General features: G+C 43.0%; 1 protein-coding gene across 2 annotated transcripts; it reads right to left on the bottom strand.

Annotated features, from left to right (window-relative positions):
* Window positions 1-159: 159 nt before the first annotated feature.
* Window positions 160-16,746, bottom strand: HMGXB4 (HMG box domain containing 4). Of its 2 annotated transcripts, none has more exons than XM_014963677.1 (11): window positions 16,701-16,746; window positions 13,044-13,149; window positions 12,323-12,441; window positions 10,862-10,937; window positions 8,751-9,904; window positions 7,501-7,582; window positions 6,962-7,026; window positions 6,562-6,667; window positions 5,850-6,019; window positions 4,501-4,623; window positions 160-2,552 (listed from the first exon to the last, which is right to left on the bottom strand). In XM_014963677.1, exons 1-11 carry the CDS (start codon window positions 16,713-16,715, stop codon window positions 2,508-2,510), a joined length of 2,061 nt encoding a protein of 686 aa, XP_014819163.1. In that variant the 5' UTR covers window positions 16,716-16,746; the 3' UTR covers window positions 160-2,507. The 2 variants fall into 2 exon arrangements, with proteins under 2 accessions (XP_014819163.1, XP_014819164.1); XM_014963678.1 differs by lacking the exon at window positions 16,701-16,746 and adding an exon at window positions 15,305-15,494.
* Between the last annotated feature and the right edge of the window lie 304 nt (window positions 16,747-17,050).

The following is a 17,050-nucleotide window of genomic DNA, read 5'->3' as shown; positions in this document are numbered from 1 at the left end:
GCGGCGGCGCAGGGGAGGGCGGTGCTGGCCCGCAAACCCAGGCGCGTTTTAACGAGTGCAGGGTTGGACGCGTTTTGCCGAGAAACACCAAACCCCGGCAGTAACGGGTGCTGCGGAAAGCACAGCGCGCGCCGGGAATGAAGGACAATACTCCAAATGTTTAAAAAAAAAATAAATGAAGATTATATTGTAAGTACAGTACAAAAAACGGTTTTTTCATGTCACTGTCATCTGGATCAAACACCACGGAAATAACAAAAATACAAAAACTGCTAAGACTTGCCAAAGTTTTCCCTCTAGTACCAAATACCACAAGATACAGATTATACAAAGTATACAAATTTTTAAATAAAAATACAATACACCAGGGTTGCGTGTGTTTGTTAAACTCTTCAAGAGTTCTCCATTGTACGGAGCACGAAGCTAAAGCTGATCCCCTTCTTGTTCCCTGGAGAGCGGACCTTCCCCTTCACCAGGACGCTCCCGACTGCAAAGGGCTGGAAAGAGCCAGTGATTTTGTGCCGCTCCCAACAGCAGGTGCTTTAGTCTGGGCCAGGATTCCACGTGGGCCCGGACTGTCGCCCTCCTTGGCCCTTCCCAATTCCAGGCTCACTGGGATTTGCCACATATTGTTAAAACACGTATGCTCTGGGCTGAGGCTGGAGTTGAGGACTTGCACGGTGGTCTGAGAACCTTCTGCCTCCTGCACTGACTGAGAAAACCAAACGATGCACCGAGAAAAGCTCTGGAAGAGACAGACTACCTTGTAGAGGCACAGCGAGGGAATGCACGGCAAAGAGGAACGGGGAGAAAAACCCTCCTGCTGCACACCCGAGGATTTAATTTAAATGTGAGGGGCACCTCACTTGCAACCGTCCTCAAAACCAGAAGCTAGACGTCAGACTGGAAGTATAAAAGTGCTCTTCTGCTATTTTAAAACTTTTATGTTATAAGGCTGGAAAGGCTAGAGTCAAATTATATTCCAGTTGTTCTACCTGCCTTCACAAGGAAGCCTGTTTCTACAAACACTTAAAATCTTCCTGGTGTTTCCCCATAACAATGCCAATGCTTACTACTGCACATATAGCTGATGCCTGCAGGAAGTGGGGTGAGGCAAACTTGATTCATATTTTCCACACACTGTTGGTGGAGGGAGAGATTTTCGCTTTTAAATTATGTATATATATATATACACACACAGAAATATACAGGATAAATTAAAATCCATTACAGATACTGGTAAAAGTTAAATACATATGATATGAACACCACATACACATACATACAGACACACAAAAGCCTATATGAGAATCAAGTGCTCTCCTGCGGCTCCTCTTTCAGAGGAGCTGAAAACCAAACACCAAGTATGTGGCTGGAAGGAAAGGGAATCGGTCCCACCAATCCACGTGTGCCTTACTCACCCCTAACTGCTTCCAACTGGTCATTAGTCACAGCCTCACAGCAGCACCATGGCTCTTTCAATACTGCTGGTGAAAAGCATGGGGGATGAGCGATCTCAGAAACCAAAGTTGGCTGTTCACAAAATTGGTGCAAGATGGGCAGAAGCAATCCCAGTTTTTCCTATCTGCTTCCATGCTCCTCTCCATCAAAGCAGCCCGACCCTGCTCTGCAAAATTCAGCAGCTTGATTCTCTCAAGTCAATGCAGTTGGTTGATATATCATGCTAATGACAACTTAGGTGCAAGTCCATAAGAAAAGATTAAATTCATTGTCATCTCCTATGTTACTTCAAATGCCAACTACCAGACCAGCCAGCTGATGCTGACAACTTTCAATTACACTGACTGAAGAGGGGCGGATTAGGGTTGGAAGAAGTGACCAAGAGGCAAAGAGCTCTGTAACTTTGAGCAGCTATCCAGCTACCCCCTCAAGCAGTACATTTTAAACCAAAAAAAGAGTTACATACTGGGCTGGTGAAGAGTTCAATTCTATTCCTTGGTCCAAAATATATTATCAACTCTACCTATACACGCTCATAGAGTATCAGAACACTTTAGATTGGAAGGGGTATCAGGAGGTCATTTGGTCCATCCTCCTGCTTAAAGCAAGTTGAACTAGAGCAGGCTGCTCATTCCATTTTTGAGTATCACCAAGGATGGAGAGACAACAACCTCTCTGGCCACCTCTTTCAATGACCCCTCTCATGGTGGTATTTTTTTTCTTTATGTCAGGAAATCCATTCTCTGGCTGCTTCCCCCACTAAAGGATCGGAATTTAAGGCGAGAATCTCAAAAGCTTTCTGAATTCTTCATACAAAATACTTTCAGATTGGAGGACATTTCACGCACCAACACAAAAGGGTTTTCTCAGCTTAACTTCACAACTTTTCATAAAATAGAAGTCAAATAGTTACAATCCTATGTATATACTATACAGATATAAAACTTTAAAACCCTACACACGGAGCCCTTTGGGAGTGCCGGTGTAGTGCGTATGTACACAAGTCAGTTACGCAGAGGCTGAGTACATCCCAGGATCCTTTCCCATCAAAGTCCAGGCATGATGTAGGCGATGTTGTCTAGTGTGTTTGACTGGGAAAAGAAATTCAGTATTTTTTAGTGTCAGGTAATGACTCAAAATCCTTAAAAAATGACACAGACGAGGGCACTAAGCGTGTTCACTTGTCTTACAAGTTATCATACGATAAGACAACCAAGTCTGCCTAGTCACCCCCACCATTGCTAGGCTTATTTTCACTTTTTTGGAAATGTAAGTGAACTAAACATAAAGGTAGCCTCAGTACTTGTAAGCACCTGGAAACAATGAAAATGCTTGAAGCTTTCCTCAAGTGACCTTCTCCTTACAAACCCCGTACTCTACCTCTGAATTTGAAACAAGTCACATTGACCATATCACATCAACCACAGGAAAGAGTAGTGATCAAGGACTTGAGCAAATTGATCAAAGTTGTAGCATATAAAAAATATATTAGTTGACTTTACACTCACAAGTCCTTGATGAAATTCTGTAGTGTAAAAATAAAGAGAAAACCCCTTAAACACATCCACTAATAGGGAGTCAGATGGGAAAAAGAAGTGCCCTCCAGTTTTCCTTGCAAAATGTAACAGAATTCTGAGAGTAAGAGTCCTTCTTGTGCACATCAGAAAATAAGACTCAGCAGCATATTATCTGTATGTTCTTCAAATACAGTATTCCAGTAAGCTTAAGCCTGTGGCTGGATGGCTGAAAGCCTTAGGAAAACCACCTTTTAATTGCTGAAGCCGGAGGAGCTGCAGCTGCAGAAGTGGGGATTTTAGAATGTAACAATGCCACCTACTGACTGAAAAGATAAATTGCATTCTACATGCAACATGACCACTGAAAATTTTATCCGTATCTTAAAACACCACTGTCATTATGTAACTGATGGAAAAAATCAGAACAATTTATTTTTTATCAAGCCTGAACACTAGTTTTCAGAAGTGAAGGGTAAGTGCCTTAATCCACCTAAGGCTCCACTGCCCCTTATAACAATAAGTTGATCAAGTTTCCCACGTACATACCATTAGTCATGTGGTGTCACTGCTCTGAATGCACTTGGCAAGCCAGAAGGAAAAAAAGCATAGGATGTTTTTCCATGGTTTAGAATGGGAACACCCCGCTGACTCAGCTTTTGTGCAGGCAACCACTTTGTGGGAGCTCATAGCTGTGACTTTTTTGTTGTTGTTGTTGTTAATAGTCCGTTCTCAGAATGAATCAGTGTTTGGGCTGCCCCATTATAACATGACATTTTTGTTGTTCTCTCTGCCAGATTTGGTTTACATATCTTAATTTTTGTGGACTATATATTTATTTTTCATTTCTGCTCCTGTCTGTTGCTTTATTCATGTCTCCTGTTGGAGGTATAACTCCTGATATCTTTTACACTGCTGTCATCTTAATCTATGTCCACATCATGCTACCTGGATGCCACAAGCTGTTGCTAAATCAATTTTAAGTATAGTTTAAAGTGGGAAAGAACCTGTAGTTATGCAGTTCCTGAAAACAGAGACTATTTTTCTTTCATTGAAGAAGGTTACAGCCACATGTAGAAGGCCCTACTCAATCACATTAGGAATCCTGAGACACATGTTACTTTTTATGCTACTAAAGGAAAAACAGATTGTGTGATATAGGGCAGCTAGAAGGTGCTTTTATTTTTAGGGAAAATTAGAACTTTCAGAAATACAGGTTATGTGTATAGGCACTTCTGTTTGATTCAGATTGATTCAGTCACTAAAACAGGACCTACACACACTGCGATCAGTGCTATAAATACTAGTTCAGTTGCCAATGGAAGAAAAAAGTTGTACAATATTGTATAACACTAACATCTGAATGAATTTCAAGAAATATGCCTCCTTAAAAGCCTATGACCAAGACAATTTTCATATTGCACTGGAATTACAATCACATCATCAGACTGATTCATCAAAAAATTCTTGCTGGACTCTACTGAAATTAACAGTGCTAGAATGAAAATAACCACAAGGAACTCACCAAAACGTGTTTAGGGCAGCCATTCAACTCAGGTAACTGCGTGGTCAGACATGCTAACGGGCCCAAAGCACAGATGATTGAATCTAGAAGTACTGACAGACTTCCTGAAACAGCCACCATTCCCTGGAAGTGAGGAAAGAAAAAATCGGATAGGGATGAGTGGTGGAAATAATGGTTCTTTCACAACTGTATTGATTCTCATGCAGATACAGTATTTTCACTCTTGAGCTCTTCTAGTCCATTTTCATTGTTACACAGTAACAAAACTATGCCATGTGCTTCACAGAGAGACTTGCTGACTCAACAAATATAAGAATTCAGTAGGCAACATACTAGTGTAGGAAAAAAGTAGGGAACCACAGAAAAGGTCAAAAAGTTGCCAGTTGCATAAAACACTTAATTCCACAATTTTTTTGTAACGTACTTTCTTTGGCATTTTGCACCATCTATTTTGTTAACTGCAAGAGTCCTAAAGACAATAGTTGTTTTATTACTGAAGTCTAAAGAAATGCTCAGTCTGTAACAAATTTTTAGACATTGATATACTTTCAGGAAATGGAATTTGTTTGTGTGCATTTCTGTAAAGGGGGAGATTTTACTCCAGTTGTTCTTCTGAAGAATGACCTCAATTGGTCATGCCAGAAACAAAATTCAAGAACATTTATTTTACTGCTGATAAAACAAGCAAGTGTAGTGGGATGAGATGACCACGCTAGCCATAAAATTCAATGATACTATTTGAGCCAAATATGTGTTCTCCTTACAGGCTAAGCTGAGTTCTGAAATTGCATGTCTGTGTGTGCATGCATAGAATCACTATCATTTAACACTAGGAAACCCTTAAAATATGACATCTTCTAGCTTACCAGGTAACTTGAAACAATAGTAGCCCCTATCAAAAGCACTGGCAACACGACACTGCTAGAAAACACTGGGACAGGCAAAAACCACCTTGGTAAAGGCTTGATGATTTTCTACGAAGGCTTGAGACAGTAACAGAAACTGAATCAGAGACTGGCAAAGATAGCAAGGAAGTACCAGATCTAAGGTATATATATAGTAAGACTTACAGTATGTAACATATAGTAAGAAAAGAGTTTGCTGAACTAAGAATCGCCTTCAAGAACCTAGAGTTTCTTTGAAGCCTACTGTTTTTACTGAGAGACTAGGCTTTTTATTTCACTGAAACAAACCCCAATGCATCAAAGAAACAAAACAGGCCATCTCTAATTTCTCTTCCTAACAGAAAAGCATTGGTTAAACTTTTTAGTAAAATAAAATAATAGTCCCCCCCAATCCCGTGTGTAGATTGCATGACATCACTGTGACATCACCAGTTACAGACTCACCTCTGTTTCCTGCAGTCTGTGTCCAATGAGGCTCAGAGATTCACCCAGTAACTGTAAATGTGCAGCTACATCGATAGGTTCTGTCTCGGGGGCTTTGGCTGGTGAGGAAGACACCACCACAGTGCTGGTGGGGGATTTCTTATGAGGGGAAATCACTCCTGTTGGAGAAGCTGGAAACGCATACATTAAAATTCCATATTCTCTTTTTTCATTCTTTTACTTACAAGCTTATTTACTTAGTAAAGTTCGTATCTCAAAGGCATGAGATGCTTAAATAGTTCTGTGGACCTGGTCCTGTGGTCCTTGGAGTCAAAACTTTCCTTCTACATGCCCAAAGCATCTACCTCAGCTGAATGCAATTTGGGAGATTTGGTTTGAGAGATTTGATAAACAGAGATGCCAAGCCAAAACTAGCCCTTTTTCCTCTAGCAGCAGACTAATCCCACTAGAACTTCCCTGCTGCCTCTTCTTCTTTTACATTTCAATCCCTTAGCTGCTAATACCAATACTTTTTGGAATCTAATACCTTTTTGAAAAAATCTGATGTCATTCTTGCTCTCACAGAAAAATTGTTTTTGAGTAATATGATTTAAATTTCCAGCCTTGTGAGAAAGGTGTGAAGCAGGAAAGGACCCTTGTTCTTTATTCCACAGGCAATGCTACCTTTTCCTGTCCAAGAAAAAGACCAGGGCAAACAAAGTGCAACAATTACCTTTTATTTTTGGTGCACCATCTGAAGATGATGCCTTTCTCTTCACAGTGGTGGCCTCTGCTTTATTCTGCTTGTGTTGGAGATACTGAGCTTTCTGTTTCCAGATCTACAGTTACCATGGTATGAAAAGAGAGATTCATAACATTAGGTAATTCTGTTACCTGATGCCAGGACCTGGAGGCAGAATGATATTATGCAGCTAACTGCTGAAGCAATACCATGAGAAGAAAATGGATGCTTTTATGATGGCAAGGGCAAGGTTTCTGTACTTTCCGCCTTTACATACTTTGGGGGCATAGGTAGCATTTTTCAAGGTAGGGTGGCAATCCTGCCAGCACATTCTGACCTAAGCACTGGGTTTATAGAAATAATTTTACAAAAGCATCTCACACACACTCACCAGTTTATCCTTCTCAGGTAGCTGCTTCCACACTTCTGCCAGTTTTTTACTTAGCTCTCCAAAATCTGGCAGAAGGAAAGAAGAAAAATGTTTAAAACAAATGAAATCATAAAATCAAGCAGAGAACATGGGAAATTTACTGCCCTATGCATACACATTTAGGAAGCAACCCATTCCACAACTGGAACTCTCCACACTGTCCTGAAAATGATTGCCAGCATGCATTCCCATTACTGTTTAAAATGAAAAAAAGCCGATCCTGGAAATTTAGTCACACATGTACATACAGGAAAGTGACACAATAAAGGTAACTAAGTAAAGAAAGAAAGAGCTAACAATTTCTTTATCCAGATTCACAGCTTGTTTAAAATATAATTAAATTAAATAATGGAATACACTGCTGTCCCCTTTGCAACCTCTTACAAATAAAATTGGCACTTTCTTTGCATTCTGTTGGTATGAAACAGAAACGGTATGTTCTGCTAATTAATCCAACTAGTGTATTATCAAGAGAAGAGAAGGACAGACTATTCTCTCACCTATTCCAGGGTGCTCAGACACAATAGTTGTACGATATTCCTTACAGAACACTTGATAGGCAGACATGTTTTTCTTCTTTGGCTAGGCAGAAGAAGAAAAGAAAACAAAGATTTTTAATTATGATAAGACCTACTTGAATGTAATACGAATTTGACATTTATTGAAGATGTGGTGCTTAGATCAGGAACCTAAAACCCCAGTGTTTTACATGTTCTGGCTGAACTTAGTGTCTGTGAAAGCACATGAACCAGCCAGAACCAGTCTTAGTATAAGGCTTATCTTGCAACAACACTATCAATACATTTAATTCATTCAACCTAAATCCAGGATCAACATGCAACTCTGTTAATATATTTCAGTTTTAAAACTTAAAATAATCAAAAAATATCTATCATGCCATTGGCAGTACCTATTATAGATCTGTCAAAACAATTTAGTCCTCATCATAATGTTTTGTTCTGTTCCCTGCATCCTTACAAAACACTTCAAATTGGCAGGAAAATAGACAGTATAAGTACATTGACAGCAGAGGCACAGGCAGTTGCCGAGCTACGATCAGAGAAAACTTACTCAATAACAGCTTACCAAATTTGGGCTACATCTGCCCATTTCCTGACACAGAGACATTCTGGTTTATCTGAACATACAGAAATTGCTTTTCCCCACTTATATACTTACACAGCTACAGTTATTTCACCTGTAAACTCATTCATATGCTAGTAACAATTTCTCCTACTCATGGTTATATACACCAACCACGGAAAACTGAATTTATGAATACAGGACAAAAATGGGAATGTGGTAGTCTATAAGAATTAGAATTCCATTTGAAATGAGCAAATCACTTCACTTTTCAGGTGAGAGCTTGACTGCTTTTTACCGGAGCTGGAATGATGGGCTAAGTCACTAGTCCAAAAGTCTGCCTGGCCATAGCTAGAACTGGTTACCTTAGAAAATGATGCAGTTGTGCTTGGTACATAACCTGTACCAAGCAATTTAAGTATAATCTTTTCAAAGAACCTCTATCAGTTAAAGATTGCCTGTGCCACAAAACCAGAATGATATATATTCCTTTTGCTACAAACAGAAATCACAGTGGCTGACACATTTTCCAAACATGCTTCAGTGAAGCCATCGATCCTGGTATTAAGTTATCTTTCTGTTTCAATTTAACATGCCTTAGCAATGGAGTGCCTAATTGACCATTACCCATCACCCAATTTCTATTTTCCCACCAATTTTTCCTTACTTTTTCTCTTTCTCTTTCCTTTTCTCTTTCCTTTTCCTTTTCTCTTTCCTTTTCTCTTTCTCTTTCCTTTTCCTTTTCTCTTTCCTTTTCCTTTTCTTTTTCTCTTTCTTTTTCCTTTTCCTTTTCTCTTTCCTTTTCCTTTTCCTTTTCTCTTTCTCTTTCCTTTTCCTTTTCTCTTTCTCTTTCCTTTTCTCTTTCCTTTTCCTTTTCTCTTTCCTTTTCCCATTTCTCAGCTTTGTCCTTCTCCTTGTCTTCCTTTTTCCTCCTCTTCTCACTTTGACCATCTGAGTGAAAAACAGCAGGAGGAGCTGGAGGAAGGACATAGGCAGTACTGGGAGGAGGTGGTGGTGACACTGTTACTTCTGCTGTCACAGGAGTGTGCCCAGAACTCTTTTTAGACTTAGAGTGCTTCTTCTCTCTGTGTTTCTCCTTGTCTTTTTTTTTCTTACTTTTTTTGGACTTCTTTTTCTTCTTGATTTCCCGGTAGGAGTCATCTATCACTAGCTCTCCAGCCTCCAACTCCCCACCAGAAGAGGAACCTGATTCTGGCGGTGCCTCCGCACCTGAAATCTCATACTCGCTCCCATGGCCCTCTGAAAAGAGGGAGGTGTCAGCACCAAAACTTTCAGAAGGCGGATGTGAGTCTGGAGGTTGTTTGTGCTTCTTCCGGGATGACTTCAGGAAGCTCTGCAGATCATGACCCAGCAGGAATGAGCCTTGCTCATCTCGAGCTGATTTCTTTGAAGATTTCTTTGCAGCTGCTGGTGCTGAAGAGTAGGAGAAAGAATCATCCTCTGCTGCACTACTTTTCTCTTTCGGTGAAAGTATGAGCTTCATCTTCAAGCCATCAGGTTCACGAAGAGTAAGCGTCTCTGTGTTCACGTAGAGAGGTTTCATTTTTTTAGATTTGTGGAAGCTGCCATCATCCACCGAGTGCTCCCCACTGCTCAGCTTCTTCTTGTGGTGCTCCTTTTTGCTTTCGGAATGGCCAGAGGAAGAATGAGATGATTTTTCAGACATCTTCTTTGAAGACTTTGAGCTTGTGGCCAAAGGTGAGGTGATAGCCTTGAGTAAATCCATGGTTGTATCAGCTGAGGATGGGCTAGAAACTGCTTTTTTCTTCTTCTTTGATGGTAGATCCAAAGGCGAAACACCTGAAAAAGACCAAGAGAAATATACATCAAGGTGATTTCCTTAAAGTTGGAATTACACTAGCCCAAAGAAGCAAAGTGGGAATCCCGTAAGACATGGGATTACAGATTTACAACCTGCATTAAAGAGAAGATCTCTGAAGCTTGTAGCCAGCTCAGCACAGCCTTACTGACATCATTCAGGAGCTGCAACGCCTGAGCTGGTCAAATCATTTAAGGCAAGAAAACAGAGTAGGAAAGCTCTTGAAGTTTTGTCAAACTCTGAATTCTACTGTGAAATAACATATTTTGATGAAAATGTAACTTACTGAGCCTGAAATTACATCTCAAGTGGAAGTTTTTTGTGACATTTTTAGCCAAGGTGAGACCAATGAACTGAAAATACAAGCTTTTTCATTCTGAAAAGAGATTTTATGAAATTTCAGCTTGGCTTTCTCTTTCATTGGGCCAGAAATAAATCTTAAAGCGGTTAAGCTTTTATGAACAGAACTGTCATTTTCTGGCCAGTTTACTAATTGTGAGAATAATGTTTCAATATTTAAGCGGAACCCAAAAGCATTTATTTTTCACCTTGATGCACTCCATTTCTATAAATTCAGAGAAATAATTGCTATCTGCAAGTAAAATTACAGTTTGTAATGTAATAGGGAAAAAAGAAATGCAAATGCCAAAAGGGAAGGCATGGATTAGAAAACTACAACTTGTCAATGACGAGGGGGTGGAAGATCTCTCCCCTCAGCAATGGCAACTTGTTAAACTGGACTCTGAAAATATCAGTCTCTGGCCTTCTGCTGCCTGGTGCTGATCAGTGTCAGGTTTCTGATTACTTGTCCAAAGACAGGTTGACGTCTCTCCCCCCATAAAGTGCTAACCACAAAGCTTGATGACACTGGTTTAACAGTATCCTTTCATCAAAGTCATGATCTGTTAGCCCCTTCCCCTGCTTGATTACTATCTTACCTCTGTAGCAGAACTCATCGGAGGAGTGCTTTCTCTTCTTTTTGTGAGGTTCTGTCCCCGGAAGAAGCTCACTGTCCTGGAATAAGAAGAAAAAAGTTGCTAACAAACAAGAGGGGAATAATACAAGATTCGCATAAACTACTGATATAGATAGTAATCTGTAGGAGATATCAAGAGTTATTTGTACTACTGTAACATCAAGGAACTCTAGGTATGAACCAGGATCATTATTTTAAGTGCTAAAACAAGCAAAGGGAACATAATCTGTCCCCAAAAGCCCCTAGTGTAGGTTTAAGGTAGGAGACAAAAAGTGTGGTACAGATAGGTGGGATAACACAAAAGATGGTATTAGTCAGGACTGATTTCCACACATCAGGCACCTAACTGTCATCAAGCTTTCTGTAGGGATTGCAGCACAACAAGGCTGTAAGAAAATTGAAAGACAGACCTCTACAGGGAGCTCCCCCCAAGTGAGAGGAGCAACACACAAGAAAACTTGAAAAAGCACATTTGAAAGCGTTAAGAAATGGGCAATGAAAGCCGGCACTTGGAGATCAGCTGATGAGTTGGTAAAAGACAAACATCTACCTCTTAATAAAGCTAAGAAATAACTAAGCATGCATAGGCTGTCAAGCCTTGAAAATGAAGGTGAGCAGTTCATGTTTAATGTGCTGAAAAAGATAAAAGAAGTGAAAGAAGGTACAGAGAGGTGACAATTCAAATGACGGGCCAAAAAAATTGTCCTTAATATGTTATGTCACCTAATTATTATTTGTCTCTTGGCCAATTTATGGTCTGAAAATGAAGCTCCTCTACAGAATTCCATCTGCATGGCAGAAGAAAATTTTCACTTTAAACTAGAACTTCTTTTCCATATTAAAAAAAAATAAATAATCACAGGATAGTCAGCTTTGAGCTAACAGCAGAAATTTTAGCTCAAAGAGGAAAGTTCTGAAGAAACTTAAGTTGCCACTATGTGATTTCAGAGTTAAGGCCCCAAAGAGGTGAATAGGGTAAGTTCATACCTCTCAAGAGCTATCGTTTCAGGCTGTCTGCAGAATCAGGAAGACAACAGTGCGTCAGTTAACATGATATTCATCCTTTGTTGGCTATTTATACAACCATAAATTCTAAAAAATATTTTCTTTTTCTTTGTGTATGTGTGTAAAAAGTAATTCATGCTATCTTATGACTTGCAAGGTTCTACATCAAGTCTACGGCAGCATCCTACTACCCTATTTTCTGAGGCCAGAAAAATCAGAATCAGTTCTAACCGGGACTGACTCCCTCCTTTCCCCCAGGAAAGTTACTGTACAGTACAGAATACAATCAGTGGCTCTTGCTGTCTTCTATATGCATTTCTATATAAAAAAAAAGAACAACAAACCCATCCATCCTATTCAATCACTAGCTTTACACATATCCTTACATCTTCAACCTTTTCTCTGAGGGCTTCCTGACCTGAGTTGCTACCTCGTCTTCCTCTTGCAGCAGATCCTTGTAAGAGCGCTTTTTCTCTCGCTGTATCCTGCCAGTTGCCAGCCCCACGTCATCAACACTTCGGTCACTCTCTAGGAACTCTAAGATTTACATGAAATGGGAAAAAGGAAGACATGAAATACCCCACTGAGAAATGACAGACATGTAGACTATGCACAAAATAAGATAACAGCAGACGTGTGCACAGAGTGATACACAAAACCCAACAAGCACAAGGGCATAAAAGATAACAATCTGTACTGTCTGACCACGGGGAAGGGGCTCAGTTCTCTAACACTGTAACATAATCACTTAAGATTTCATTTCTAACCCTTGTATATTTATTTCTTCCTAAACACAACCGGACCTAGAAATGTTACCGTGACTAAACATAACTTCATCCCTGGTCTCCCATTCCATTGGCCTGGCAGGGAGAAGAAAGGCTGCAGTGGCAGTGTTTCCAATCAAGATTCTTACATTAGGAAATACCACCCATTTCTCTCAAGTTCTAATCCCAGTACTTTACACCTGGAAGTCAAGGGCTTGGGATCCTCCAGCAACTTGGCCAGGTTAAATTTAAGGGCTCCACAGCACCCTAGCTTCCCTTCCCACTCTGACTGCATGGCCTGGCAAGGGCTGCAGAGGGTACTCTTTTCTTTTTTTTTGTTTGGCAACTCCCTCTGAGATTATGAAGCAGTCATACCTTCTTTCTTCTTGGAGTCATCATAAGCCATGGTGGTCCTGCAGGAGCCTGAGAATGTGTTGCCACGTCTGGGCTCTTTCCCCCGTTCCCATCTACAGGAAAAGGTCTGAGAAACAGAGAATGAAAATAACCCTCCCATAAAGAAGAACCATGATGCAAAATGGGAAACTTCCTCTCAACTAAGTGAAGATTCTCTGGAGGACATTGGGAAAGGAAAGGACTCTACCTTCTGGTCGGTTCATGCTCATTCTTCAGGCTTCACAGAATATTTTTTTTTACATTAAAATGGAAGTTGTTCCATTATTTTAATGATTTAAAAGACCATCTTTTCCTTGTAAAATCTCAAAATTGCTGAAGCAATTTATTTACAAAAATAGAAAAGAGTGAGAAGACAGCTAGGTTTGATTTTCATGACACACAAAACTGCACCCAAACTCGTGTCAAAGCCACTTTTTGTCAGGAGCCACCGTAGCAAAGAGTGGGATGTTTAAAAAGAGACTTCAAACCCTTGAATCTCAGATGAAGTGAAAGAAAAGAAGGAACCAGGCAGAAATAATTGTACTACAAAAGAATATAATTTCAAATCTTTTTAAAAACTAAAGGATCACACATTTTGTAGTGAAGGTGTGCAACCTTCTGATGTGTTTCTCAACACTACCACTGCAGCCATTCTGAATGCCAGCCTGGGAGAGAGAACAGAAGCAAGCACTCCTTTTCACTAGACCTGCTGCAGCCCCCCAACTCTTGCCAGCCCTCAGGTTTCAGGCCTCCTCTGAGTCGTTCTGTTCCACAGTTGCTGGCATATAGCAGGACTGTGCCCTTACGGAATAGCTGCACTCTGGTTCTCTCAGATTAAACAGCTTTTGTTCTTCAGTCAGCAACCAGCTTAACATGAAAAGATCGATCTACTGCTCATAACCCATGAAACCAAATGTACCTTAGTGATTTTGTGTGTTTGTATGTGCACACGTGTAAGCATTCAACCACAAAGACCATGCAGCTTGTTCACTGTAACCATCACAGTCATCTTGCCACTCTGAAGTTACATTTGAATACCTCGAGAGCAGGGAGCTTGTGCTTGTACATCCTTTCACATACCCCAATTTTATTAATAATTGGCTGATGCTGAGAATGTGCAACATATTCATCCTATAGTGGTTACTTAAGAGAAATAACAAAGTCTCAACTAAGTCAAGCTTGCAGGTACATAGATGTTTCTGTTTAAATTAACAGGAATCCATGTTATTACTTTCAGTTTTGGGAAACCACCACAAAATGTTTTAAGTTGGTATTCTGACCACTATACATGGTTAGTAGCAAGCACATGAATTTGTAGGCAAAATCTGTGTATACATACAGGAGCACTGCATATGCATACACACTAGAGCACTGCACTTTGCAATAAAAAAAGAGCATCTTGCCACTTGTGGGCTGAATCTTGAACCAGATCCTGTCAACATTTCATAATATTCAGTTGTCAGATGGACTTCAGTGGAAACACACATGATATTAAAGCACTGTGCTCAAGAGAAAAAGGGCCTAATCGATACACTGCTTAGCAAAACGAAGCTTTAGACAGTCATTGATGAACAGACAACCTGGAGAAACTAAGATTTCTTTATAGCTACATGAATGACTTTTAGTGTCTTTTTAAATTTTATGTACTTGGCAGATACATAGGTTGGTAGATAATGCCCAAAGGGGCTTACAACCTAGACCTCTAATCCTGCAAACACAAAACATATTCTTAAGTAGTCTCATCCTACAAATCCTAATTAGGCTCCCCTGCTTCAAATTCTTCGGTTTCAGCAGTGATCACACAGGTTCAGTGAGGAGCTCTCTCTTCACACTCCCGTCCTGTAACGCACACACTTGGTCCTTGCCGGACCAAGCCCGACCGCTGCTCTTCCGCGGCTCCCCCGGCCTCCACGGGGACCCCCGCACTCCCCGGTCCCTCACGGGAGGCTGCACACCCCACAGCCCACGGTAGATGAAAGCAGAGAGACGGGCTCCCTCGTCTCATTTCCAGCGACCTGGGGGGGGCCGAGCGGGCCCCACCGGTAATTCCAGCGCGGCGGAGGGGACAAAACGGCAGCAGCGACCCCTCCGCTGACCCAGGGCCGTCCCGCGCCCCCAGTGCACCCCGCGGCCCAGCCTCGCGCATGCGCACCGGCACCCTCAGGGCCCGGGTCCCGCCGCCGCCCGCCGTCCCCGTTTAAAGCGGGCTCGGCCGCCCCGCTCCCGCCCGCGCGCCCTCTCACCCGAGCGGGCTCCGGCCTCACTCCAAACCCGCGGCTCCGCCCCTCCTGCAGGCCTGAGCGTGCCCCGGCGGCGGGGCCACCCAGTGGCGACAGGGCCCCGCCGGTGCCGAGCAGCAGAGCGGGGAGGCGCTGCGGCCGCCTCACTCTGCCCCGCCGCTTCCCGCCGCGCCGTCGCCGCCCGCGGCCGCCATCTTGGAGAGGGAGACAAGGGACACCCGCCCGGGGCCGCGGCCAGGGGCAGCCAGTCGAGCGCCGAGCACGTCCAACATGTCATCCGCAGGGCAGGGGAGGAGGCGGGGGGAGGGATTGCCGAGCGCATCGATGGCCGGGGCGGGCGGGAGGCGCCGTTACCCGGGGACTGAGCGGGGCCGACACCCCGCACCTGGCGGCACGGCCTTGGGGCGCAGCCGCCACGCATTTAGCCATCCCCGCGACCGCCCGCCGCTCCTATCGCGGGTGGGGTGTCGGAATACCACCGGGTGCTCTGGGGCCTGCCCAGCGGCTCGACCCCGGGGCCTGTCTCTGGTCCTGCCCCTCCTCTTGCCCGCCCGCTGCAAGCGCCCGGGCCCAGGGCTGGGCCCAGCGAGGGGGCACAACGCGCTGCTGCTCGCACTGGGGTCTGGGCCGCCCACCGAGCCCCCGGGCACCCCAGCGTGGTTCCCGGTGCTGTGTGCCCCCTCAGAGGTGTGGGAGGCACGAGTGGGCTGCAGGCAGTGAGCCTGTGCTCGGCCCTGATTCTGCCCCCCCGGCACCTGGCATAGAGCCTGTGCCCACCTTCCCCCTGTCTTCAGCACAACCTCTGCTTTGTGCCTGTGTGTGCCGGGGTGTCACAGTGCAGGTTCCCGTCTCTCATCCCTTTCTTTAAGAGAGCAGTCTCTGAGGTGGCTGGGCATGCAGCCGTGGGTTAATTGTTGGCTGCTTGTGCCCGCCATTATGGGTCAACGGGAAAGGGTGAAACCCTGTTATTAAGCAGTTACAGAGCCAGCAGTTTAATGAGATTAGTGGTGCATGCACATGAACAGGCAGATCTCCTGTAAGACTATCTGATTGCCCGAGGAATTGAGCGGATGCACTGCACGCCCGTGGAAAGTCAGGACCAGCCAGAGCCAACATAAGCATGTGTGTGCAGCACTCCTGGGGCTACTGCCTGTGGAGGCATCATGCAACCCTCACACCCTTTTCGATCAACTGTCTGAAGGTGGCAGGCAAGAGAAAGGCAAATTTCCCCCAGCATCTTCTAAAGGGCTCATTCATTTCTGCAAAGGATTCAAGACAGGTAAAAAAGCTCAAGAAACAGTCTGGTCAGAAAGCACAAGTCTTTTTCCCACCAGGTTAGCCTTTCTTCACTCTGACCACTCAGGATGTCCCTGTTCAACAAACCTCATTTAACTCTTACCTTAAATCCCATCATCTCCACTGATGAACGAGTCTTCTTTTTATTTAGATGCCGGCAGACACATGACTCTTTGTCAGAGGCTGCTCACAGTCACATGCTGCCTGCAGACTACAAATCCCAGCCATGCCTGAGGTTAAACCTGATCCATCACAGACATGCTGGTTCCCCAGCACTTACAGATCCGCCCTCTGGTCCTGCTGATATTTTTGTGTCCTAACAAGTACATAATGATGGCAATAATTATTTGCAATACATTATGACCTAGTGGAATTAGAAGAGGATAGAGGTTTATGCTGTGTGAAAGTATAGTTTGATCCAAAGTGAGGGCTACAGCCTCTATGCACAGATCA

This window comes from Calidris pugnax, unplaced genomic scaffold (genome assembly GCF_001431845.1).
Source record: "Calidris pugnax isolate Ruff unplaced genomic scaffold, ASM143184v1 scaffold44, whole genome shotgun sequence".
Classification (NCBI taxonomy): Eukaryota; Metazoa; Chordata; class Aves; order Charadriiformes; family Scolopacidae; genus Calidris; species Calidris pugnax.
Note: the sequence above shows the minus strand (reverse complement) of the source record. Positions and strands in the feature narration are given on the sequence as shown.